This window comes from Bos mutus, chromosome 5, assembly GCF_027580195.1.
Source record: "Bos mutus isolate GX-2022 chromosome 5, NWIPB_WYAK_1.1, whole genome shotgun sequence".
NCBI classification, from domain to species: domain Eukaryota; kingdom Metazoa; phylum Chordata; class Mammalia; order Artiodactyla; family Bovidae; genus Bos; species Bos mutus.
The window spans coordinates 23026892-23054192 of NC_091621.1; the positions used below are offsets into that span (position 1 = coordinate 23026892).

The window sequence follows — 27301 nt, forward strand, 5'->3', positions numbered from 1 at the left end:
TTAGTAGAGTAAAAGCACTTTAAAAAGCCAATTGAAATGTAAAATAAATTTTGGTCAGCAAGTTAAAAACATAAACCAACGATCTCACCTGAAAATGGATTCATTCAGACTGTTAGACTTTTTGCCTCTCCAAAAGATAGGCCCATTATTCTCTTCTTTGACTAAGGAAAAAAGAAAAGTTAATTGGTCATTAATTACATAGTTTGAGCTTATAAAGAAGCTATAGTTACAGGTACTGATTTGATGACTCTTGCATTTATTTATTTAGCTGCGTTGAGTCTTAGTTGTCTCATGCAGGATCTTTCACTGCAGCGCACGGACTCTAGTTGTTGCTCAGGCTCAGTAGTTGTGGCACTTGGGCTGCCTGAACCCTAGAGGAAGGTTCCTCACAGGCTCTTCAGTCCCTGGAGCAGGCCCCCAGGTTTCTTCCACTATTTGGCTCTTCTCTTCCCCCTTTGGATTCCCTAAGAGGCTCCAAAATCTTTTCAATAAATTCTCTTTGGCATTAAGGCAGAATCAAATTGTTTGTACTTGCAAGCTAATAACCTTTACTAATACGTAAGTGTTTAGGACCCCAGTCATCACAGGCGCTTGAAATGGTAGGCATTTCACAAATTCAATACTAAATGTGATACAAATAACACCTTTGGTTTTTGTTAGAATTAAGTAGAACATATTAGTAGAACACCTGTGGCCTAGGGGTCAGACAAGTTTGAGCTTATCTCTTCTTCAGGACCACATATTACAGGATGTCTAGGAGGTGAACCACAGGAGTCATATGTACAAACTCCTTTCCTGGGCAGTACCCAAGCCACGAAACAGGCAGCTTGGAGAAACGGAAACACAGAGTACAGCACTGCCGGCATGCTGGAGGGGAAAGAGTGCCGGGGCTGCTTCACTGAGAAGCTGATACTACCCACAGTCAGCCTGTACCTAGCTAGCTTCAAGTCATCTCTTAAGCCTGATTTCATCCAAGTTCACCAACCAAACTTGAACTTTGTCTTTTTGTGTATGAGGACACGAAAAGGTTGTGACAAAACTTTAGTGTCAGTGTCCCTGCCTCTCTATATTAGCTTTTTAATTTGTAACAATGGAGTGGCTAAGCTTAGGATCATCTGTTCTCCACTGAGAAATGAAGTATGGCTAGAGTTGTGTTTCAGCACTTGGTGGGATGTCTGGTCTCCTGGATGCCAGTGATTGGAACCTGGCAGGGCTATACTGGCAATAATGACAAGAGAGCCTGAATACAGATAATAGAGAGATCTGCCCCTGTGTTATCTCGTGTGCACCAGCAGTCTTCAATCTTCTTCAGTAGCTTAGGTAGGAAGTCCTTCAGCCAGTTCGGCACAGTGTGTGTCTGATGGTACATGGTGCTGGTCAGCTGAGGAATACTTTCAGAAGCAACATGCCAAAAAGAATGAACCTGCTGTTTTGCCTGTAGGAGGTTTGATTATATTTGTCAAATCTTATTTCTCTGGGGAAGACTGACAAGCTTATGTATTGATAAAAATTATCCAGAGACTTCCCTGGCAGTCCAGTGGCTAGGAGTCTGCGCTCCCAATGCAGTGGGCATGGGTTCCATTCCTGGTCGGGGAACTTTTATCCCACGAGCTGCATGGAGCAGCCCAAAATTTTTCTTTTAAAAAGTTATCCATTTAACCTAAGAGACTCATCAGTGTCTTGTTGTTTTGGCTTTACCCCACATCACTAGTTTTAAAAAACATCTAGGTTTTAGGTTTAAAATAAAAATTATGCACATACACATGTATACATATGCACAGACATATAAAAAACTTTGATTCTGTTTTTGTTTCATTAAATTATTGTGTCTTGTTCTGGTTTGGGGATTAGTCTACCTCACTTTATGCCAGTGTTTCAAAATATGCCACTAAAACCTTTAAGGTCTTTTCCATGATTCTAGAACTGCAGTGATCAATTTGGTAGCCATGAGCTACCTGTGGCTATTAACATTAAAATTAACTAAAATTCAGTTAGTAGCACTAGTCATCTGAGGTCCTCAACAGCCACAGGTAGCTGATGGATACCGTTTAGACATAATGAGACTAGATATGGAACAATTCCATCATTGCAGAAAGTTCTATTGGATAGCGCTATTCTAGAATGTACCTGAAACTAATGGGCATTGATAACCCCATTCATTCTAGAGCTCGTACTGTTAATACAGCTCACCACTGGCACTCTGCTGTCACCAAGGTTGTTCATTCAGAGTTTACTAATCATGCCCTTCATCTGTGCGCGCATACTAAGTCGCTTCAGTTGTGTCTGACTCTTTGCAACCCTATAAACTGTAGTCCGCAGGCTCCTCTATCCATGGGATTCTCCAGGCAAGAATACTGGAGTGGGTTGCCATAAAATGTGCAATTCAGAGTGCTAACTGTGGCCCATACAGGATTACATGTGTACTATAGAGAAAAGCCTCTTTGTAGCTCCAGAAAAGTTGGGCCTAATTAGAAATCCTGCTTTAAAATATGGTAATTAGACTCAGTATTTATATTAAAAATGATCTGAAATTTTGAGCCTCCTTTGTTAAGATGATCTACTTGATTGGAGTGGGAGCACCTTTACCACATGACACAAATATTCCCTAGGCTTTCACCCAAGAGATTTGGAGTTCTAATAATTATCTTTATTTAAATACTCAGTAATTAATGTGAGTGGCTTCTCTAGGCATGGCATCATCATTATTAACATGAAGGACTCTAGTAATGACTACCGTCAAATAGACGCTTAGATAGGTTTGAGCGTATCTCTTGCTTCAGAAGTACATATTACAGAATGTCCAGGAGGTGAACCACTGGGGTCCTGTGCACAGAGCAATACCTAACCCAGGAATAAGCAGCTTGGAGGCCAAGAGGAATCTGAGCACATCAGTGCTGACTTGCTGGAAAGGGGGCATGTTTTTTATCCTCCAATGTATGCTACGTATGACTCCTTGAAACAGCAATCATTTCCTGTTTTTGAAAATCCCTTTGCCAAAGTGTCAGATGGTACCTTTGGAAATGAAAATAAAGGAGAGGAGGGGAGAGGTGTCATTCCATGAATGTGTGTGTGAACAAAGGATACGTTTTAAAAGACTCTTCACTGTTTTTAACATCATTTGCAAAGTTTCTAGGAATTTAAATTTCATAAAACTTCTACCTATAATTGGTTTCTTTAATGCATGTTTTCATCTTCTTATACGTGTTAAGGGAAAGAAGCCAAGAATAATTATGCTTGTGGACAAGGATAAATATGCATTTAAGGCAACCAACACCAGTTAGATATCCTAATTAGTGTGACAGGAGACCTGGTGAGCAACCAGGGATTTAACAAGTTTGCTAATTAGAGCAGCTTTTAAAAACAGCCGCCATGCTCTAGAGTGTCGATGTGGTAAGGTCCTTATCCAGGACAGTGTACAAACACTAGACATTTTTCTCACACTCAGTAGCTCTTCAGTACTCCAAAAGGTTGACCCTGATTTTGAGTGGAGTCCAGTGAAGAGTGAACAGGCTGGTACTGGTTGGTCTGTCTACATTGGCTAGATGCCAGAGGTGGAAGGGCCTATCCAGTGAGCCACCGTGGATCTCATTCTTTCTTTCTCTCTCCATGCTAAGCATGCAGTCTTCATAGCTGCTTACTTTCCTGCTGTGTGCCCAGCCCTGGCCACATGATTTCACATAATGCAATGACCTTGTGACGCTAGTAACAGAGACAAGGACGCTGAGGCTCACAAAAAAGTTGAGTGACTTGCAGACAGTCATACAGCTGGGAAAGGTGAGAACCAGTATGCAAATCTGGCTTAGCTGAGTCCCAAGTCTATGCCTTTTTTTCTGCTTTTCACCAGCTCCCAATTATAGGGATGGATACTTTAAAGGACTCCTTTGTATACATGTACATTTCATATACATATATCAAATACATATATATGTGTATTTTTCATGCACAAAATAAGACCAAGAAAGTAAGCAGTGCCATGCTGAACTATATAATCTATTTTTATCCAGTCACCCTTGAATTTTTAAAACTTCTCCATGAGAAATGTTTGGGAAGGGCCCAAAGCGTGAAACCTAGAAACAGGCTGCCAGGAGTCCGGACTCCCCACCTCCCTTTCTCTAGATCATCTGGATCTCCTTAGGCACAACTGGAAAATCACACACTGAGCTCCCTAAAAACAAGATCTAAAGGTGACTTTTCATGTTTTTAATCTAGATGTGAATCACTCTTGGGAACAGATTTCCAACCAATATTTTTGAATGAAGAGTGAATGCTGTTGCTGCTGCTACTGCTAAGTCACTTCAGTCGTGTCCGACTCTGTGCGACCCCATAGATGGCAACCCACCAGGCTCCCCCGTCCCTGGGATTCTCCAGGCAAGAACACTGGAGTGGGTTGCCATTTCCTTCTCCGGTGAATGCTGTTAATAAACCACAATTATCAGGGCAGGGCTGGTGACTCCCTTGCTGGTAAGAGGCCCAGGGTTCAGAGAGATGACTATAAGGAGTTTTCCTAAAGCCAGGTGTTCACAATCTTTCTGGTTACCCCCTCACAATCTTTCTGGTTACCCCCTGCACTTCTTCACCAGGTTTTTTCATTAAAATCTCTGATTGTTGATAAGGTTACTAAAATCAAACAAGCACTGACCAAAGGGAATTCAGAGTCTAACTCATTGTTTTTTTAAACCAATATTTAGTGAAAACACTTTCCTCTCTTTTTTTCTTTCTTCTTTTATTTTCCTTCCTCCCTTTCTTTCTTCCATACATTTCTTTCCTTCCTTTCTACTCATGGCAAACTAGGCCCAGGCACTATGCTGCTGATCATGGATAGCCAGCTTATCCTCAGTGTGAAGAGCCGAATCTTCTCAACATCGTTAATCATAGGGAAAAGCAAGTCAAAACCACAGTGTGCTGTCACCTCACACCTGCTAGGATGACTCATCAAAAGGTCAAAAGATAACACGTGTTAGCAAGGATGCAAAAAAAAGAGAACCTTCATGCACTGTTGGGAGGGAATGTAAGTTAGTACAGCTATTCTGGAAAATGGTATGGAAGTGCCCCCAAAAATTAAAAGCCATCCCACTCCTGGGTATATATCTGAAGGAAATAAAATCACTGTCTCAAAGAGATATCTGCACTCCCATGTTCATAGCAGAATTACTTAGAGTAATCAAGAATTGTGTAATGGGGCTTCCCAGGTGGCTCAGTGGTAAAGAAACTGTCTGCCAATGCAGGAGATGCAAGAGGTGTGGGTTCAGTCCCTGGGTTGGTGAGTACCCCCAGAGAAAGAAGTAGCAACCCACTCCAGTATTCTTGCCTGGGGAATCTATGGACAAAGGAGCCTGTCGAACCACAGTCCACGGGGTCACAAAAAGTTGGACATGACTTAGCAAATGAGCACACACAGTCAAGAATGGTAAACACCCTAAGTGTCTGGCAATAGATGAATGGATAAAGAAAATGTAGTGTGTGTGTGTGTGCGCACGCGTGCGTGCGTGCTTAGTTGCTCAGTCCTGTCTGACTCTGTGACCCCATGGATGGTAGCCCTCCAGGCTCCTCTGACCATGGAATTTTCCAGGCAAGAATACAGAGGCAGGTTGCCCTTTCATACTCCAGGGGATCTTCCTGACTCAGGGATCAAACTTGTGTTTCTTGCATCTCCTGCATCGGCAGGTGGATTCTTTACCAGTGTGCCACCTGGGAAGCCTGTGTATGTATATATGTATGTGTATATATGTATACATATACACACACAATGTAGTATTGTCCAGCTTCTAAAACGAAGGAAATTCTGCCATTTGCAACAACATGGATGAACCTGGAAGACATTGTACGAGTAAGCCAGGCACAGAACCTGTAAATACTGTATAATCTCACTTGCGTGGAATCTAAACAAGGAACTCACAGTAACAGTATAATGGTGGTTACTCTTGTGGGACTTGGAAGTGGAGGTAAGGGAAAAAGGTAGGTGTGCATCAAAGGTTACAGAATTTCAGTTATAAATAAGTCCTGGAGACTGAAATGTATACCATGGTGACTGTAGTTAACAACAACATGCTGTATATTTGAAATCTGCAAAGAGAGTAGATCTCAAGTGTTTTTTTTAAAAAAAAAAGCAAACAAAAAAGTAACTGTGTGTGGTGATGGATATCTTAATTAGCCTGACTGTGGTGGCCACTTCACAGTGATGACTTTGATATACATATTTCAAAACGTCACACTGTACACCTTAAATATCAATACATAGATTTGTATTTGTCAATCATACTTAAGTAAAGCTGGGAAGGAAAAAAGAACATTATCTTTTTATCTCCTATAGAAATGTATCTTTTCTTATGTCACCTAAAGAAATATATTACATACCTTTTTTGTTGTTAGCATTGGCATGATGAAATGGAAATAAGAATTTCCTGACACCTTTTGATTTTTCACACTCTTTTTTTAAAATAGTTGAATAATAAATGATACGAATGTGTTGGTTGGTTTCTCTATCTGGTGGACTTAGAAATTCTGGGTAATCATCAATCTGAAAAACAAAATGAATAGAGCTAATTAAAGACAAATACAACTGCTCATCTTTTCTGGGATAATAAATCCCCCAAAGCTTATGGCAATTTTAAACTGCATTCTTTCTTCTTATTTTTTTCCCTGGGAAATCTTTCCTCTTATTGTTAGGTTTCCCAATTCCTCCTCTATTCGTTTTATTCTTTACTAAAAATGTGCTCAGCAACAAAACCTAAGAAACTAATAAATAATAAGTGTCTTTATTTGTTAAAATATACCCTACCACTTCCATTTTAAAATTTTTTAAAGAATTTTAAAGGCCTTAAAATGTATAATTAATTGGGTTTAGACTAGGATTTTTCTCTGCAGAGGACAATAGCCATTTGTAGAGAACAGTCTACAAAGATTCTGTGAATACAAATGTCAAGGTTTAAACTATTGGAAGTTTCCTACTTCTACATAGCTTTTTCTTCTCTCTAAAGTGCTTGTTTTCTATTCTTGGCTGAAAAGGAGAAAATCTCAATAAATATTTAGGACTTTTAGATCTTTATTTATTTTTTTTTTAATTTAATTTTAAACTTTACATAATTGTATTAGTTTTGCCAAATATCAAAATGAATCCGCCACAGGTAATCTACTTCCCTTTTTATGACAGATAGGCAGCAATAGCACATGATTGAAAAGCTAAGAGTAAAGGGAATCACCTGTGTGTACCTGTGTGCTAAAAGCTTCAGTCGTGTCGGACTCTTTGTGACGCTATGGACTGTAGCCTGTCAGGCTCCTCTGTCCATGGGATTCTCCAGGCAAGAATACTGGAGTGGGTAGCCATTTCCTTCTCCAAAGGAGAATCACCTGACACATACTTAAAACTATTAATTCAAATGTCAGGAGGGATTGCTCTGTACTTTTTACAGGTGCTTAGAATTTGGGTAAAAATGTTTCCTGTGATTGTTTAGTTCCATCATTTTCTTTTCACAAATATAAGAAGGAGATTAATGATAATAATTAAAAATCTTAATTCTGATACAGAGTAACCAAAGATAGGAAGATGGAATGAAAAACTGTCAGGACCTACTTAAATTATTTTCAAATATGTAGGGTAATTCAAATCAGGCTAATGAAACAAGGCCTAGTGGAGAATGTGCTTTAGTTGATACAAAGTTTTATAGTTAATAAAGGAATTCTGCACAAGAGTCCTCAGAAATGCCTTTATTTTGGAACCTGCAAAGTTTATAAAATTAGAATGTTACACATAAATAGCTAAATTTTATGATTTGTGTAACCATATTCTGAATATTTTTCCCTTGCTTTAGTCAAGATAAATTATGAAATGCTTTGAAATAGGCAAAAAAGATTACCTAGGTGTTCATCTTTTATCATCTTTAAGCTATTTTAAAACTGTAAGTTGTAAAAAACTGATAATAATTCAAATGATTTTTGTTCATAATGATACGGATTGTTTGTGTCCAGTGGAATAGAATTGATCATTGCCATCTGATACAAAGAACAGCTATTGGATATCTGCACCAGTGTGAATTTGTTTTCTAACTTTACTGATCTGAAACTATTAGCTCTTTCTATATCTGCTGCTGCTGTTGCTAAGTCACTTCAGTCATGTCCGACTCTGTGCGACCCTACAGACCGAAGCCCACCAGGCTCCCTGACCCCGGATCAAATCCGAGCTGCCTGATATGGGAGTGCAGAGTCTTAGCCATTGGACCACCAGGAATGTGCTAATTAGTAATACTTTTTGTTTTTAATTTTTAAATGTATTATTTTTGCCTTGGCTGGATCTTCCTTGCTGTGCCCAGGCTTTCTCTAGTTGTGACTAGTGGGCTTCTCACTGTAGTGGCCTCTCTTTGTTGGGGAGCTTGGGCTTCAGTAGTTTCAGTTCTCAGGCTCAGGAGTTGTGACTTAGTTGCTCAAGGCATGTGGGATCTTCTCCAACCAGGGATCAAACCCTTGTCCCGTGCATTGCAAGGCAGATTCTTAACCACTGGACCACCAGGGAAGCCCCTACATTAGTAATTCTTAAAAGAACTCTGTTCTCATGGCTTGTAGAGATAAGTAAAACCACTTATGTAAGTAAAATGTTTCTGCCCCAAAATAAGTACATTTAACATCTAATATTTTAAATGAGCTGTGCATATTCATTGGAAGGACTGATGCTGAAGCTGAAGCTGCAATACTTTGGCCACCTGATGCGAAGAGCTGACTCTTTGGAAAAGACCCTGATGCTGGGAAAGATTGAAGGCAGGAGGAGAAGAGGTGGCAGAGGATGGTTAGATAGCATCACTGATTCAGTGGACATGAACTTGAGCAAACTCTGGGAGATAATGGAGGACAGGGAAGCCTGGTATTCTGCAGTCCATGGGGTCACAAAGAGTCGGACATGACTTAGCTACTGAACAACAGTTCTTTATATTGTATTTGTATAATGTGTGCCATGTGCTTAGTCGTATCTGACTCTTCGTGATCTCATGGACTGTAGGCCGCCAGGCTCCTCTGTCCCTGGAATTTTCCAGGTGAGAATAATGGAGTGGGTTGCCATTTCCTCCTCCAGATCTTCCTGACCCAGGGATTGAACCTGAGTCTTCTGTGTCTCCTGCATTGCAGGTGGATTTTTACCCACTGAGCCATCAGGAAAGCCTTATTAGTATAATATCTCAGTGTTATTAGCTATATTTAAGCATTATATAAAAATCATGTTCATTCATTCATTTTTACAAATGAGATGTAACTTTTACGATGTCTTTGAAAACAAGCTTCATCACTACCCTTAGAAACATTTTGTCTAGTTTTTTGGCATGGCTTTATTATCTTTGTTTTGCATATCATCAGTTCAGTTCAGTCGCTCAGTTGTGTCCAACTCTCTGCGACCCCATGGACTGCAGCACACCTGGCCTCCCTGTCCATCACCAACTCCCAGAGTTTACTCAAACTCATGTCCATTGAGTCAGTGATGCCATCTAACTATCTCATCCTCTGTCATCCCCTTCTCCTCCTGCTTTCAATCTTTCCCAGCATCAGGGTCTTTTCCAGTGAGTCAGTTCTTTCCATCAGGTGGCCAAAGTATTTAAGTTTCAGCTTCAACATCAGTCCTTCCAATGAACACCCAGGACTGATCTCTTTTAGGATGGACTGGTTGGATCTCCTTGCAGTCCAAGGGACTCTCAAGAGTCTTCTTCAACACCACACTTCAAAAGCATCAATTCTTCGGCATTCAGCTTTCTTTAGAGTCCAACTCTCACATCCATATATGACTACTGGAAAAACCATAGCCTTGACTAGATGGACCCTTGTGATAAAGTAATATCTCTGCTTTTTAATATGCTGTCTAGGTTGATCATAACTTTCCTTTCAAGGAGTAAGCATCTTTTAATTTCATGGCTGCAGTCACTATCTGCAGTGATTTTGGACGCCCCACCCCCCCCACCCCCCCCCGCCCCGCCGTTTCCACTGTTTCCCCATCTATTTGCCATGAAGTGATGGGACCAGATGCCATGATCTTAGTTTTCTGAATGTTGAGTTTTAAGCCAACTTTTTCCACTCTTCTCTTTCACTTTCCTCAAGAGCCTCTTTAGTTCTTCTTCACTTTCTGCCATAAGGGTGGTGTCATCTGCATATCTGAGGTTATTGTTATTTTTCCTGGCAATCTTGATTCCAGCTTATGCTTCATTCAGCCCAGCATTTCTCATGATGTACTCTGCATATAGGACTTCCCTGGTGGCTCAGATGGTAAAGTGTCTGTCTACAATGTGGGAGACCCGGGGTTCGAGCCCTGGGTTGGAAAGATCCCCTGAAGAAGGAAATGGCAATCCACTCCAGTACTATTGCCTGGAAAATCCCATGGACAGAGGAGCCTGGTAGGCTACAATCTATGGGGTTGCAAAGAGTTGGACAAGATTTAAATAAGCAGGGTGACAGTATATAGCCTTGACATACTCCTTTTCCTATTTGGAACCAGTCTGTTGTTCCATGTCCAGTTCTAACTGTTGCTTCTTGACCTGCATACAGATTTCTCAAGAGGCAGGTCAGGTGGTCTGGTATTCCCATCTGTTTCAGAATTTTCCACAGTTTCTTGTGATCCATACAGTCAAAGGCTTTGGCATAGTCAATAAAGCAGAAATAGATATTTTTCTGGAACTCTCTTGCTTTTTTGATGGTCCAGCAGATGTTGGCAATTTGATCTCTGGTTCCTCTGCCTTTTCTAAAACCAGCTTGAACATCTGAAGTTCACAGTTCAAATATTGTTGAAGCATGGCTTGGAGAATTTTGAGCATTACTTTACTAGTATGTGAGATGAATTTTCTTGTCAGTTGCCTTATCAGACTTTCTATTTGAAAGGTCTGAGTAATAAACTAATCATAATCATTTAACATCTCTGTCTTCTACAGATAGTTTTTGTTTTATTGAGATGCTTGCTTGAGAGTTCTACTATAAACTAAAGATCAGAGTTTGTGTCTTCAACAAAGAAGGCCAGTTTCAGAGCCTCCTGGGAAAAGAATTGAGCCAGGTTCTCCAAACTATTTTTAAACATATTTTTATTGAGGTATAATTGACATATAATTCTTCAAAGTATTAACACTTCAACGCTGACCTGATATTACATAGTCAACCCTCAAGACTGTACCAGTGGGCTGAGTCAGGATTTCCAGGATTCTATTATATCAAGAAGCAGGTGACTTCATAAGACTCCCAACCCAATATTTATCAGAATAAGAATTAACAGTTTAGGACAAGATGAAACTGATGAGGGGAAGTTTATTTTTATTATTTCTTTGGACTATTATTAGTATTGTTTTAATGTTCTGTTTTTCTGGATACGAAAGGAAGCTCTTTCTCTTTCTTCTTAAATAATAATCAGTATGTAACATAGCAATTTAGTAGATTCTACTTTTGGAAACTGAAAATGTTTAAATATCAGATCTTTACTGACTCCCCCAGAATTCAGAAACTTTTAACTTGATTGAATAAAGATCTGCTTTCCTGTTTACCAGGATATAACCTGACAGACACATTGATTGTATAACTACAGCCTTACATGAAGTGTAATATTTAAGTAGAATGCTGGTTTAACCAGGTATGACAGGCCATTTTAAGGGCCAAAGTTTGGCTGTACCTATGGAACCAATGTTAACAAAGACTTCCTAGGAAAACTGGCCTGGTACCTAGGTGTACCAGCCTCACAGGTATTAGGAAAGTCACTCCCTGGCAGACTAGAAAACTCAAAATTTTTGAACCTCAAGAAGACCCTCCAGAAGAAATTTCAAGATCTCAAAAATTACTCAAATTTTATTGGTACCGCAGGAGAAATCTGGTGGAGTTTCTTAAGCTTGATTTCCTAGCTTTGGGAAAGCAAATACAGGCTTTTAAAAGTCTAACCTGCATTCATTATGGAATTTCCAGATAGAAGTTAAATCTACAGCAGTGGTAGTTGTTCAGTACCCTAGATTTGCAAAGTATTTTTAAGGAGGCCTATCTGGTAAATTAACCGTCTTGTTGCACCTATGTAAATAATCTGGCCAGCCTGAAGAGTCTTATTGTGATAAAGAATCTTTTCTCAGAAATTCCCTGGTGATCCAGTGGTTAGGACTTGGTGCTTTCACTGCAGGAAGCTGAGTTCAGTCCATCGTTGGGGAAAACTAAGATCCCACAAGCTGTGGGGCTTGGCTGAAAAAAGAAGAATAACCTTTTTTTTTTTTTTTATTATTATGATAGTGGCGGTGGGAAAGACTTTGAAGTGGGGACAGGGGTGATTAGTAGAAATTCTGCTGGGGGTAACCTATCTATGTGTTTCATTGTCTTTGACATATTTTACAATGCTGTTATTTGTAGAAAACTTTGCTGTGTTTTTTAAAAACATACAGAAACATAGCGTTTCTAAGAGGTAAATCTATCAACTTTTGTCCTCATTTCTTCCTTTGTTTATGCTTAGAAATGCCTTCTATACCCTAAAATCAGATAAATATTCACCTACAATTTATATTTCCTTTATGGTTTTCTCTTTTACAGTTAACTCTCTAATACTTCTGGAATCTTTATTGGGAGTGTTCCCTAAGACTTCAGTCTGTGATTCCAAGTGTATTTAGTGTTACTTTGATGAAAATCATGCCTAAGTAGAGACTGAATGCAAATAAATATGTAAACATTTCTGAGTCAAATTGCTTACTAGCAGTTTTGGGGAGAGAAAAAGTATTTATAATTTTTGAATAATTACAGTTCATGAAAAACAGCACACATTTTATATAATAATACTTGCAGCGAATCTATAAGGTAGTCATTATTAACTCCATTTTGCAATGGAAAAATCCAAGATTCAAAGAGTTAAGTTCACAAAACTAGTAAACAAATGGTGGAACTAGAATTACAAATCAAGTTACTCTGTCTCTAAACCCAACTTTATAAAAAAACAACTAAGGTTTAAGTGCACAGCCCTATTAGTGGTCAGAGGTAGGGGTTTTCTCAGAGAAGAATTTCTTTTAAAAATAAGGCAGGAATCCAAAAAGTAATCAAGCAGCTGGATTCATTATTATGTCAGAGTTTCAGTCAAATTATGCTAATTCCTTCATTTGGAAGTAAGTAGAGTCAGACCTCTTTTTTAGTTTCTGTAATCATCGAATTTGCTTAGCTCTGTCATTCTAGAACATGGTATCTTGCTTAAATACACTAAGGTGACATTGTGTACAAAGAAGTCATTTAAATTTTTTCTGTATTCATTGGCATCAAAAAATGTCCACAATATGCTGGAAACTAAAAAATAACAGATTATAAAACAGTAAGTGGAGCATATGGGCTTCCCTGGTGGCTCAGGGCTTCCATGGTGGCTCAGACTATAAAGAATCTGCCTGCAATGCAGGAGACCCAGGGTTCGATCCCTGGGTCAGGAAGATCCCGTGGAGAAGGGAATGGCTATCCACTTCACTATTCTTGCTTACAGAATCCCATGGACAGAGGAGCTTGGCAGGAGGAGTCCATGGGGTCACAAAAGAGTCACACATGACTGAGCAACCAACACTTTCACTTTTCATGTGGAATATGGTTCCATGTGTGTTAATTCATTGATCAGTTTGTAATATTGTACTCCATATTTTCTTGGATGTATGGCTAACTGTGGTTATCTCTGGATGATGGAATTATATGTATATAATTTATTTTCATTTATTTATAAGAATCATCTTGTTTGCTGATCTTTTTTAAAAAAATATTTCAGCTGGTAGTCTGGCATCTCATAGTCATAAAATACAGATGTGTGCATTCTTCCCTGAAAAGTCTGTCACCAAAGAGTTCGGGTTGCAGGGGTGGAACAGTAAGCACAACATCTAATATGATTAACAAAAACAATTTGTTTACAGTAGCCTCACTTTTTAAAAAAGCCATTTTTACGCACACTGTGACACCCCATCATAAGAACAGAAGTGTTAAATGATTCCTGATAGCAGTCACACAGCTAAAGGGATACATCTGTGTTGGAAAAGGTGGGGGGAGATGACAGATGTGATAAACAATAACTGTGAATAGTGGTAGTGCCAAAATGACCCGTCACTTTTCACCTTCCCTCTTCTCTCTTATTGGTTCATCTAACAATCATAATCTCAGTTGCAGATCCTATGAAAACTAATGTATAGACAGAGCAAGACTCTGACATACACAATTAATTCACTTGGACTTTAATTAACAGGGCAAAGTGTTAAAGAAAGGAAGGTGGTCTCTCTTTTTACTTTCATATTTAAAAATTAAAAAAAAAAGAATTAATCAAGATCTTTTTTTCAAGACCCACAGCATGCTTGTGAAGCATGAGAGGACCACCCAGGAGCCAAACAAGGCGAATTTACTCATCCATGGGGTGTTGGCCTAGTTTTCTGACTAGAAAGCCTCTCCACTGGCATCAGTGAACAGGGCAAGGACACTTAGTCCAAATCAGCGCCTGAAGAAAGAAAAGAAAGCTCTTAAAGGGGATAGAACTGAACTCCGTCCCTTGTTAGCAATTTACTTTAGATGTGGTGTTATCTGAAAAAAAAGATATTTTGCCTTTGCACTGGACATCAGAGGCATCTTTAGGAAATTCAAAAGCCAAAGTTTTAGCCCAAAGGAGAGAGAGGAATGAGATGGGGGTGGCAGAGGGGAGGAAGAGGAGGAGGAGGGGAGGGAGAAGGCAGGAAGGAAATTATAATGATCCTGCAGAATTACCTTTGTTTAAAATTTTCTAACTTTATGTCCCAAATAAGCTTAAATATTATGACATATTCTATTTTGTAAACTCTTAGCTAATTTAGGTTGGAAATAAGATTATCCATTGTTTCATACAGCATTGAATTTATGTTTTTAGGACCATTTTTCAAAGCTGAAAGAACTGCTTTTACTTCTAGCACAGGTAATCATACCTGTAGAATATCTACATGAAAATAACCATAGAACTCCAAATTGAGACACATGACAGATTTTTCTTTCTATGACTTGTTGACATAAAAACTCTTAATAAAATAATTAAACCACACTATTTATATATAGGTCCATCTAGTTAAAGCTATGGTTTTTCCAGCAGTCATGTATGGATGTAAGAGTTGGACTACAAAGAAACTGAGCGCCAAAGAACTGATGCTTTTGAACTGTGGTGTTAGAGAAGACTCTTGAGAGTCCCTTGGACTGCAAGGAGATCCAACTAGTCATTCCTAAAGGAAATCAGACCTGAATATTCATTGGAAGGATTGATGTTGAAGCTGAAATTCCAATAGTTTGGCCACCTGATGCGAAGAACTGACTCATTAGAAAAGACCCTGATGCTGGGAAAGATTGAAGGCAGGAGAAGGGGACAACAGAGGATGAAATGGTTGGATGGCATCACCAACTTGATGGACATGAGTTTGAGGCAGACTCCGGGAGTTGGTGATGGACAGGGAAACCTGGCATGCTGCAGCCCATGGGGTTGCAAAGAGTCAGACACAACTGAGTGACTGAACTGAACCAATTTATATATACTCAATAAATCACCTCTTTTAAATAAAATTGTATTAAATTATTACTGATCCAGTGCTGTACTTCTGCTGTTCCACTTATATAAATGGTAACTTTAGCTGTCTGCCTTTTCTCATTAGACACTGAGGCTGACAAGGTGGAGTTATTTCTCAACAGCCTCCTAAGTGCTCCCTCTCAGTCAATATTATAAAAACTCTAAGACTATTTGAGGAGATCAAACCAGTCATTCCTAAAGGAAATCAGTCCTGAATATTCATTGGAAGGACTGATGCTGAAGCTGAAACTCCAATAGTTTGGCCACCTGATGCAAAGAACTGACTCATTGGAAAAGACCCTAATGCTGAGAAAGACTGAAGACAGGAGGAGAAGGGGATGACAGAGGATGAGATGGTTGGATGGCATCACCGACTCAATGGACATGAGTTTGAGCAGGCTCCGGGAGTTAGTGATAGACAGGGAAGCCTAGTGTGCTGCAGTCCATGAGGTTGCAGAGTCAGACACAATTGAGTGACTGAACTGAACTGAAAACTATTCATCAATTGTAGTGCTTCCTGATATATGACCTTTCTTTGCCTCTGAAAAAGGTGCTGACCCCCGTCGCTACAAATATGGAACCCCATGCTCCAACCATGTCCAAGAGCACCAGTTGCTATCCTCCTATTAAAAGCTAGGTCTTGGGGGGAATTCCTTGGCAGTCCAGTGGTTAGGACTCCACACTTACACTGCAGGATACACAGGTTCTGGTCAGAGAACTAAGATCCTGCAAGCCACATGTCCCCCCCCCTCAAAAAAATTGAGTCTTGGGGAAAATCTTAAAAAACAACAACAACAAAAAACCTGTATTACTGATGCTGAAAACTCAGCCTCTGTGTACTAGTGCCAAATTGAGTTTTGGGTGAAGTAGAAAATAATAGCTTTATTGCTGTGCCAGGAAAAGCAGGCTTGTGCCCCTGAAAAACTGTGTATCCCAACCCAGGAAGATTTCATGAGGGGTTTTATAGCATTGGTTCAAGGGTCAGGGTTTTTATGAGGATCAGGGTGTGTAGGGCCTATACTCCTTTAATCTGACCTCAGGTGTTCCTCTCTGGAATGAGGAATGCTAACATCTTCCATTTATGGGGAGTTTGAGTTCTGTAAGGTGCTCAAAGAAGTTGTTCTGTATATCCCTTAAGGGGGAGCTTCCCAGGTGGCTCAGTGGTAAAGAACCTGCGTGTAGTGCACGAGCCGCAGGAGACATGGGTTTGATCCCTGAGTTGAAAAGATCCCCTGGAGGAGGAAATGGCAGCCCACTCCAGTATTCTTGCCTGGAGGACCCCATGGATGGAGGAGCCTGGCAGGCTACAGTCCATAGTGTCACAAAAGGTCAAACACAACTGAAGTGACACAGCACACACACACGCAGGCATCCCTTGGAGAGGAACACAGACCCTGCCCCAAGGTTGCCATATTGTTTCTTGGCTGTTCCTCCCTTGTCTCTGCTTCCCCTCCTTCCCTGATTAGCAACTGTCTGAAAGGCTTCCGTGGCCAGGAGCCCCACAAAGTCCTGCTAGGTTTCACTGCTTATGTGATGGGGTGGGGTGGGGGGGAACATGCTGGCTCACCAACCAGGAATACCGTCTCTCAATCTGTGAAGTTAAAAAAGTAGGTAGGTGTGCAGGAAAGGGTTAACTCTCCAGGTCTGAGCTGCTCATACCTTGCATCTTGGGAGATGGAGGAGCCTGGCAGGCTACAGTCCATGAGGTCACAAAGAGTCAGACACTACTTAAGTAACTTAGCACACACACACGCTACTCCACTGGACAAGGACACCTGGAAGCTTGCACCTGGTATCTCCTGGATTCCATCCTACACACCTCCCTTTGCTAAATGTAATCTGTACTCTCTCACTGTAATAAACCATGTCTGAGTCCTGTGAGTCCTTCTAAGATCCATCAAGCATGAAGGTAGTCTTGGGGACCCCCTACACAGTTGGACAGCCATACCCAAGCATTAAAAGGCAAATACATCAGTTTGCCAGCAAAGGTCTATGATAGTCAAAGCTATAGTTTTTCCAGTAGTCATGTACGGATGTGAGAGTTGGACCATAAAGAAAGCTGAGCACCAAAGAATTGATGCTTTCAAACTGTGGTGCTGGAGAAGACTCTTGAGAGTCCCTAGGACTGCAAGGAGATCAAACCAGTCAATCCTAAAGGAAATCAACCCTGAATACTCATTGGAAGGACTGATGCTGAAGCTGAAGCTCCAGTACTTTGGTCACCTGATGTGAAGAGTCGATCCATTGGAAAAGACCCTAATGCTGGGTTAGATTGAAGGCAGGAGAAGAGGGGGCCAGAGGATGAGATGGTTGAGATCACGATTCAACAGACATGATCTTGGGCAAACTCCAGGAGATAGTAAGGGACAGGGAGGCCTGGCGTGTTGCAGTCCATGGGGTCACAAAGAATCAACACGACTTAGCGACTGAACAACAGCAACCCAAGCATAAGGCCATTGGCTGCCTATACCACTGGTCATACCTCCTTTGGGCACTGCAGAGCCTTGCCCTTTCCCAGGCTATTAAGTCCTGAGGAGTCAGCCCACCTTCTTGTCCTTCCTTTTCAAAGAACTCATAAGATTCTGATCCTTGAGGCCAGATTTGCTCCAGAGTGAAGATGGGAAGAAGAGATTAAATGTTCAAACAGTACCTTACAAAATGTAATAAAATTTAACATTTATTGAATACTTATTACATGTTCTTTATAGGTATTACCTCACTGAATCCTCATAGAACTCCTAGTGTAGGTAAAACTATTCCCATTTTACAAGGGAATTTGAAGAACCTGAGGCTGAGAGAGTTAAGCGGCCTGCCCAAGGTTCCTTTGCTAGTAAGTAGCAGACCAAAGATTCAAAATGAATCCTGTGCTCTTAACTTATGCAAATGACATGCAAAGTATAAAACATATATGCACACAAAAGAAACATACTGTGGGTCTAAAAATAAAATTGCTTCTATTATGAGATGGTGCAATGGTATGATGAGGTAAATTTTTGTGTTTCTGTATTTTGTAATCTTATTGTGAGACAGTGTTTAAGGACAAAGACTGCTGTACAGACATTATTACTATGGTAACAAATGTCACAGAAACCTCAAAAACTCCAAATTTTCTAATTACTAAATGGACCCATTTGGCTCTCATTTCTTTTTTTCTTTCTTTTTAAACTGAAGTTTATGTGTATTGGATATTAATCCTTTATTAGTCATATCAGTTGCAAATATTTTCTCCCATTCAGGAAGTTGTCTTTTTGTTTTCTTGAAGGTTTCCTTTGCTGTGCAAAAGCTTTAAAGTTTAATTAGATCCCATTTATTTTTTGCTTTTATTTCCTTTACTTTAGGAGAGATAGGTAACTCTCACTTCTTACCCATTTTCATGAATTGCCCACCTACAGAGTTTCTATCAAAAGCCTGACATCAAAGAGGGACTGACACATGAAAGAGAACCTCAGACCTAGAAAGCCTTAAAAATGAACATAAACTCATGTACAAAGGTCAGGATTAAAATCACTTGGAAGTCAGATTTCTAAGTGGAAGGTACTAAAATGTCCTAAAGAAAAGCCATCAAGCAGGCAGCAATCAGGTTAACTGGTATGAATTATTCTCATTAAAGTCTTATGAACCAATTCGTTGTTTTGTTGTCCTAATTATTAAGTACATCATGACCAAACTAGGTCACCTTGACAGAAATTTGGAATGCTGGGGAAACACTATGAACTAGCAGTTAAGAAATCTGATTTCTAATGTGGTCTCCATTATTTAGTTATTATGTGGCTTTGGTCAAGTTACTTATTCTCTTTTGGCTGTGATTTTCTCAGGTTAAAATGAGAAATGTGGAATCAATTAAGGTCTCTTTCAGCTTGAATATATATATTTTAAAACATGAAAGTATAACATTACAATATTAAAACTTTGTTAATGACTGTACTTCAGGAAATGTATTTGCATGATCAGAAAGAACCACAAGAGCTTCCCTGCAAAGATGCAGGCAAAGGGTATCTACTGAGTCCTGTTTTGTGGGAGGAGAATATATGTAAATATGTAATTTACCTATGTATTTTGTTAAGAATATTCCTTATAAAAAATTCTGTATCTATATCCCAGAGAATCTTGTAAGAGGTATTGGTACTTGTGGGAGGAGAATATATGTAAATATGTAATTTACCTATGTATTTTGTTAAAAATATTCCTTATAAAGAATTCTGTATCTATATCCCAAAGAATCTTGTAAGAGGTATTGGTACTTATAGGTATTAGCCAACCTATAAGAAATATTAAATGCAGTCCTTTATTCTAGTTTCTTTATGCTTGAGATTTTCCATATGAAAAAGTAAATATGAGAGCGATGACAACCAAATGCAATGTGTGATCCTTGATTGGATCCTAGTTTGAACAAACTGAAAAGACAGGTAGAAACAGAAAAGCTATGTGACCTTCGCTAAGATAGGCTCCACTAGGTTCCACTGATTTGGCTAAAACATACTGAAGAAAGGCCTTCCCAGGTGATGCTAGTAGTAAAGAACTCACTTGCCAGTGCAGGAGACAAGAGACGCAGGTTCAACCTCTGGGTCGGGAAGATCGCCTGGAGGAAGACGTGGCAACCCACTCCAGTATTGTTGCCTGGAGAATCCCATGGATAGAGGAGCCTGGAGGTCTACAGTCCATAGGGTCACAAAGAGTCGGACACAACCGAATCAACGTAGCACACACACATATTGTAGAAAGCTGATGAAGCACATGTTATTCCCTCCTTTTATGAATACTCTGTCCCTTTTTTTTTTTGCCTAGAAACTTCTAATCTTCCTTCAAGATGAAACTCAAAGGTTACTTCCTTGGTGAACCATTACCCATTCATCCACCTAAAAGAATATGTCACTTTCTCTTATCCCACAATATTCTATTTAATCTGCTTTCATATTCCATTATAATCATCTGCGTATCATTTTTCTTCTTTTCCATCTGGCTTACCTTCCTCTCTAAATTATGAGTTATTCAAAAGCAGGTTCCATTTTTTATGCATTTATACATCTGTAGTATAAATGAATACTAGTAATTCAAAATACTGGTAAAATGCTCTCTATAAAATCTAACATACATTCAGTAGAACTATTCAGTGTAGAAATAAGAAAGACATAAACCAGAAGAAAAGGCAAAAACTGAAGGCAAACATCTGTTTGGAGACCATTTTACTTAATAAGCTTCCCAGGTGGCTCAGAAGGTAAAAAGTCCACCTGCAACGCAGGAGACGTGGGTTTGATCCCCGGGTGGGGAGGATCCCCTGGAGAAGGGAATGTCTTCCCATTCTTGCCTGGAAGATTCCATGGACAGAGGAGCCTGGTGGGCTACAGTCCATGTGGTTGCAAAGAGTCACACACGATTGAGCGACTAACACTTTTACTTTTTTTCACTTTTACTTAATGGGACAGTGGGTAATTGAAGTAAGGCCTTGATACAGGTAAACTGTGAGACATTTTTCCGCTTCCATTGTCATCTCAGGACCTAACTTCCTCTGCACAGCACATTCTAACTCTACAATCTCCCAAAAAGGGAGGAAAGCAAGTAAAAAAAATTTACTCAAATTGCAATGTAATGAATCACCTGTTCCAAGATTATTTCAGAGCAAATCTGAAGGAGGACCACTGACAAGCCCAAAATATTTAATATCCTGATGAAATGGCCAATCAATATATGGAGAGGCCATCAATGAACCTCCCTCAAAATTAAACCACGTTAGCTATCACCTACACATTAGCTATCACCTATGTCACACTGTACTTAAGCTTACTCCCAAGTGGAAGCTATTTTTATATTTCAGTTCAGTCGCTCAGTCACGTCTGACTCTGCGACCCCATGGACTGCAGTACTACAGGCTTCCCTGTCCATCACCAGCTCCCAGAGTTTACTCAAACTCATGTCCATAAAGTTGGTGATGCCATCCAACCATCTCATCCTCTGTCATCCCCTTCTCTTCCTGCTTCCCATCTTTCCCAGCTTCAGAGTCTTTTCTAGTGAGTCAGTTCTTTGCATCAAGTGGCCAAAGTATTGGGGTTTCAACTTTAACATCAGTCCTTCCAATGAATATTCAGGACTGATTTCCTTTAGGAGGGACTGGTTGGATCTCCTTGCAGTCCAAGTGACTCTCGAGGCTTCTCCAACACCACAGTTCAAAGCATCAATTCTTCGGCATTCAGCTTTCTTTAGAGTCCAACTCTCACATCCATACATGACTACTGGAAAAACCATAGCCTTGACTAGACGGACCTTTGTTGGCAAAGTAATGTCTCTGCTTTTGAATATGCTATCTAGGTTGGTCATAGCTTTTCTTCCAAGGGGCAAGCGTCTTTTAATTTCATGGCTGCAGTCACCATCTGGAGTGATTTTGGACCCCCCAAAAATAAAGTCTGACACTGTTTCCACTGTTTCCCCATCTATTTGCCATGAAGTGATGGGACCAGATGCCATGATCTTAGTTTTCTGAATGTTGAGCTTTAAGCCAACTTTTCACTCTCCTCTTTCACTTTCCTCAAAGGCTCTTTAGTTCTTCTTCACTTTTTGCCATAAGGGTGGTGTCATCTGCGTATCTGAAGTTATTGTCATTTCTCCCGGAAGTCTTGATTCCAGCTTGATTCCAGCGTTTCTCATGATGTACTCATGATGTATAAGTTAAATAAGCAGGGTGACAATATACAGCCTTGACATATTCCTTTCCTGATTTAGATCCAGTCTGCTGTTCCATGTCCAGTTCTAACATTTAGCATTTGGCAAAGCCTTCCACTGTGGTGATTGTGCAGCCTCCACCAGGTGGTTTTTTCCCATTGTACTCTCCTTGGGCTTTAGCATACCAGTTCCTGAGGAAATCTGAGTAGGTGAGCTATTTTTGGAAAGTGTGAATATTGCTGGCATGAATGATCCACTCATAGATTTCAAAAGGAATTACCCATTAGGAGAATGGGGCCCTGCCTTCGCATAATATTGGAGAGTCCCTAGATTATTTTAATGTTCGCTTGAAAAATCATTGCCTCAGGACTGAGAGCCACACCTCAGGAATACTAAAAGAAAAAAACAAAAACAAAAAAACACCTTGCAAATCCTGGCCCTGTGAAAAAGATACTATATTCCATCTGGGTCTTTGCAGCCAAACCTGTCCTTGAACCTCATCAGCAGCAATGACACCAGCCTCAGTTGTGAAGGACAACAATCCTGAATACAGATCGGTGGTGTGGGAGACTGGAAAAGGTGTTTTGTTTATCCACTCCCCTCCTTCCTGACACCAGATACTCAGAAACCATGCAATGTGCATACTGAAGTAACTCTATTGTCCTATTGCAAAACCTAAAAGCTTCTCAAGAAATAGTAATACCATAAGTTTGCAGGAGGCCAGTTGTTACTATATGCATAGTGGTTAAAGAATGCTGGCTGTGATGTCCAAAGGTTAAGTTTACATTCCAGCTCACATGTTTTCAGATTATGCAACTTGTACAAGTATTTACCCTTTCTCTGCCTCAGTTTTCTCATCTATGCAAGAAAGAGAACATCACCTTCCTGAAAGAATCTATACACTGAAATGAGATAATCCACTTAAAGTGGCTGGCACACAGTACATACCCAATAGGTGTCTGTTATAACTCTTGATATTTGATTGTTCATAAGAACTTCAGTAGTGCAATGCTGAGCCAGATTCATGGTCCACTCAGTCTGGCATTTGTCTCTGATGATGGCAGCAAAAGGCATTTGGGGAGAGAGATGAATGCTCTTTCTTGTTATTAAATGAATAGGCATTATTTAAAAATATCCCTAATTTTTTTGACTAAATCTCTAAGAATAAAATGGGCTTCCCTGGTGGCTCAGACAGTAAAGAATTGGCCTGCAATGCAGGAGACCTGGGTTCAATCCCTGGGTCGGGAAGATCCCCCTAGATAAGGGAATGGCAACCCACTCCAGTATTCTTGCCTGGGAAATCCCATGGACAGAGGATCCTGGTGGGCTACAGTCCATGGGGTCACAAAAGAGTCAGACACAACTGAGTGATTAACACTTTCACTACACTAATAATAATATATCATTTATGAAGAAGTCTGCATCATTTTTGACCATATTTATATTTGCAACTGGTACCAATTTCTCTTATATTAAAGTACTACTTTCAAAATGCAGGGAGAGGGGAAAACCCTTCTTATTTTCCATTATTTTGTGAATAATCCTATATTTACCTTACCCCTTAGTCTTGATTTCATAGTCTTCACTCAGATTTCTTTTACCAGTTTTTAATTTCAGAGAAAAAAAGGAACCCTAAGCTTTTAGCAGTTGATTATCAAGTTTCTAATTTATTCAGTTCAACTCCTCATAGATATTTTGAGTTCCTGATACAGAGCACAAAGTTGAAACATATAAAACATAAGATTAGAGTTTCTATTTTCAAAAGAGTTTAGAGTCTTCTGGAGATCGAGTCAATGAAAACTTTTTAAAAAATGATCCGCTAGGTACTAAGGCAGCTTTAGCCCAGAGATTAAGAGCCCTGACTCTGGAGCCAGATGACTCGCATTCAAGTTCTGGTTCTGTCACTTGGTGGATGACCGCGGGCAGACTGCTTTCAATCTTTCTATTTCAGGTTCCTTATCTGTAAAACTGAGGTAACAGTATCATCTGGGGGTTGTTGTAAGGATAAAGAAGTTCCACATCAAGCGCTCAGAACAGCAGATGGGTAGCACATAGTAAGCACTCAATAAAATGTCAGCAATTTGAGGCAGGCATTAGAGCTGTTCACAAATATTCCTATCCTCTCTTCCAAACATGTGGAACACACAAATGGTAGGGTCATATTTTCCTACCCCCTTTTATGTTAAGCATGGCCATGTTCCTGACTCTGGTTAATGAAATGTGAAAAGTAGGGACATGCCCCTGGGTATAAGATGAAAACCCAGTGCATAATTTGCAGAGGTAATCCCCCCTGCCCTGGTGATCAAGCAAGCATGTGGTAAAAGGGAACCTCTGATGCTAAAGTGGGTAACTAAGTATCACATACCTTGTGAGTAAAATAAACAGTCCTTGCTAATCCACCATGGACAGGTAGCTACGACTAGACTCTGTGCTGTGCGAAAGTACTCAGGCTTTGAGGTGATTTCTTAATGCAGCTTAAGCTGAACGATTCTGACCAGTCACTAGGGTCAGAGCAGTGAATCAGGCTGACAAACTGCTGGTCCTCTTACAGTTTCTCAAGACTTGAATACAATATCCAAAATATTTTATGCAAACAAACTCTTAAGAAGCAGCCAAAATGACTGATAAGAGTTTACCACTTTTTTCCACCTCCCACAGTGAGATCTTTGAAATGTAACAAGTGAGTCAAAATACAGGGGGGAAAAAACGTTCAAGATGAAAAGAAGTATCCATAACATGGTCTTACCTTCTATAACTCTTTACTACCTCTCAACATGCATGATAAACAACACAGGGATCATCTCATGCAAACACACAAAAAACATGAAGAAAGCTGAACTTGAGGAGCAGGAGACCTATGAGAATTTAGTCCGACTCTGCCTTTAACTGACTATGTAACTGGCTGGTGTGATGAGTTGCCAATCTCCCAAGTCTCTCGGTATTTGGAAATAAGGAAGTATGATCTCCCTTTCTAAGAAGTGAACTGTATAATGTACCCGAGCATCCATTTATTCACTTACTCATTCTTCCAGTTTACAAATAGTTATTGACTATCTGCTATGTGTCAGAGAATATAACGTACAGTGATAGAGGGATGAACAAGACCAACAGGGTCCTGCTCTCATGGAGCTTACATTTACTGTGGGGCATTTGTTATTGTTGTTGTTTAGTCACCAAGTCATGTCCATCTTTTTTGTGATCTCATGGACTGTAGCCCTCCAGGCTCCTCTGTCTGTGAGATTTCCCAGGCAAGAACACAGGTTGCCATTTCCTTCTCCAGGATATCTTTCCAACCCAGGGATCAAACCTGCGTCTACTGCTTGGCAGGCAGATTCTTTACCACTGAGCCTACTATGGGACACAGGTAAGAATAAATCACCGAACACGTTAATCTCACAGTGCAAATAGTGGTAAGTGCTTTGAAACACTTTAGACTGGGTGGACCCAGAAGGCATCCCAAGGAATCAACCCTCTGAAGGTGTGAGGGAAAGTGTTCCAGGTAGTTCATAGTTAAATACATTTTAGCAGACAAGTGACAGGGTCCGGAACACACTACTCCAAAATATGGTTGGTACCTTAGCATACTGAATGTTCTGAGCTGAAGGCATTCAAGAAAATGCAGATGCAGAAAAGTCTTTCTGATCCCCAGCCCTCCTCCCTGAATCAGGTCATAAGGCCCTCATGAGAGAGGGTCTCTCTATACCCAGAAGAAAGGAACAACCTTATCTCTAAGACAGGGATGCTAAGATGAATCCAAATAAGCAGGCCTCGCTAAAATGTCCCCAGTTTATGACCCTTAGCTTTTTCAACTTTTTTGAACTATCACATTTTTCTATGACTCTCCATTCTTCATCAAACGTAGTGTTAAACACCCAGAGGTTTTTGCTTTGTTTTTTAAGATTTTTCTTTAATTGATGTGGGACCATTTTTTAAAGTCTTTATTGAATTTGTTACAATATTATTTATTTTATGTTTTGGTTTTGTGGCCATGAGGCATGTGGGATCTTAGTTCTCCAACCAGAGATTGAACCTGCATCTCCTGTATTGGAAGGCAAAGTTCTAACCACTGGACCACCAGGGAAGCCCCCCCACACAGGTGTAACTGTTTCTTCTTTGGAATTCCATTTCCTTCTACAGTCTCCCTTATCATATAAAATTTATGTTAAACAAGTTTGTACAGTTTTATCCTGTTCATCTATTTTTTTTTTCAGTTTAATTTTCAGACCTAATCAGGATCCCTAGAAGGGTTGAGAAAAACCTTTTCCTCTTCTACACAAATCAAGAGGATAGACTAATATGTAGGATATGGGGAATGAAAGAAAGAACTAATGTTAATGGAAGATGACGTTACTTCCTAAAATGGGAAAAGTTAAGAGAGGAACAGGTTTGGGGGTGGAGCTCAGGAATTCTGTTCAACAAATTAAACTCTGCAAACCCAGTGGGCAAGTTTTCAAAAAGAACAAGTGAGATTTTAAAACACCTAATACATAAGCAATGCTCAAAAACCAGTTCTTTTTTTCCCCCAAATTTACTAATCTCCCAAAGAGATATGAGTCTTACAGATTCATGAACCTAAGTTGACTTAATGTATGTGGATAAAGGTTATTAATAATAATGAAACGTGTATATAGCTCCTACCATGTGCCAAGTACTATTTTATTTATTTTTTAAACACATTTATTTACTGACTTATGTATTTGGCTACACCAGGTCTTAATTGTGGCATGCGGGATGTCATTCCCTGACCAGGGTTCGAACTCGGGCCACCTGTGTTGGGAGCATGGAGTCTTAGCCACTGGACCTCCAGGGAAATTCCCCAAGTATTATTTTAAGTGTTTCATTTATTAATGAGGTTAATCCTTCCAACAGCTCTATAAAGATGATGCTATCATCTCCATTTTACAGATGAAGAAATGGAGAGATAAAGTAGAGGCTGAATAACTTGACCAAATCCACACAGGTAGAAAGCAAAAGCTGAATAAAAATGTACTACTAAATACTCCAGTGTATACTGCAAATAATAAATTGAGAAATGAAGAGACAGATTATGTTGAATATTTAACAAATAGTTATTGGCCATGTCACATGTATCAATCAGGCAGTGTTCCCGGAACCATTGGAAATCACTGTTCAGGATAGTTG

The 27301-nt window shown here is 39.8% G+C and overlaps 2 protein-coding genes across 2 annotated transcripts in view; one reads left to right on the forward strand and one right to left on the reverse strand.

Annotated features, from left to right (window-relative positions):
* Window positions 1-27301, forward strand: part of XPOT (exportin for tRNA) — a 172039-nt gene that overhangs the window by 74780 nt on the left and 69958 nt on the right. The window lies entirely within an intron of this gene.
* Window positions 1-27301, reverse strand: part of C5H12orf56 (chromosome 5 C12orf56 homolog) — an 80574-nt gene that overhangs the window by 45011 nt on the left and 8262 nt on the right. Inside the window, exons 2-3 of the mRNA XM_005902539.2 lie at window positions 6355-6517; window positions 89-161 (exon numbers count right to left, since the gene is read on the reverse strand). Coding sequence (XP_005902601.2) covers window positions 89-161; window positions 6355-6517 — 236 coding nt within the window. The remainder of the gene's footprint in view (window positions 1-88; window positions 162-6354; window positions 6518-27301) is intronic.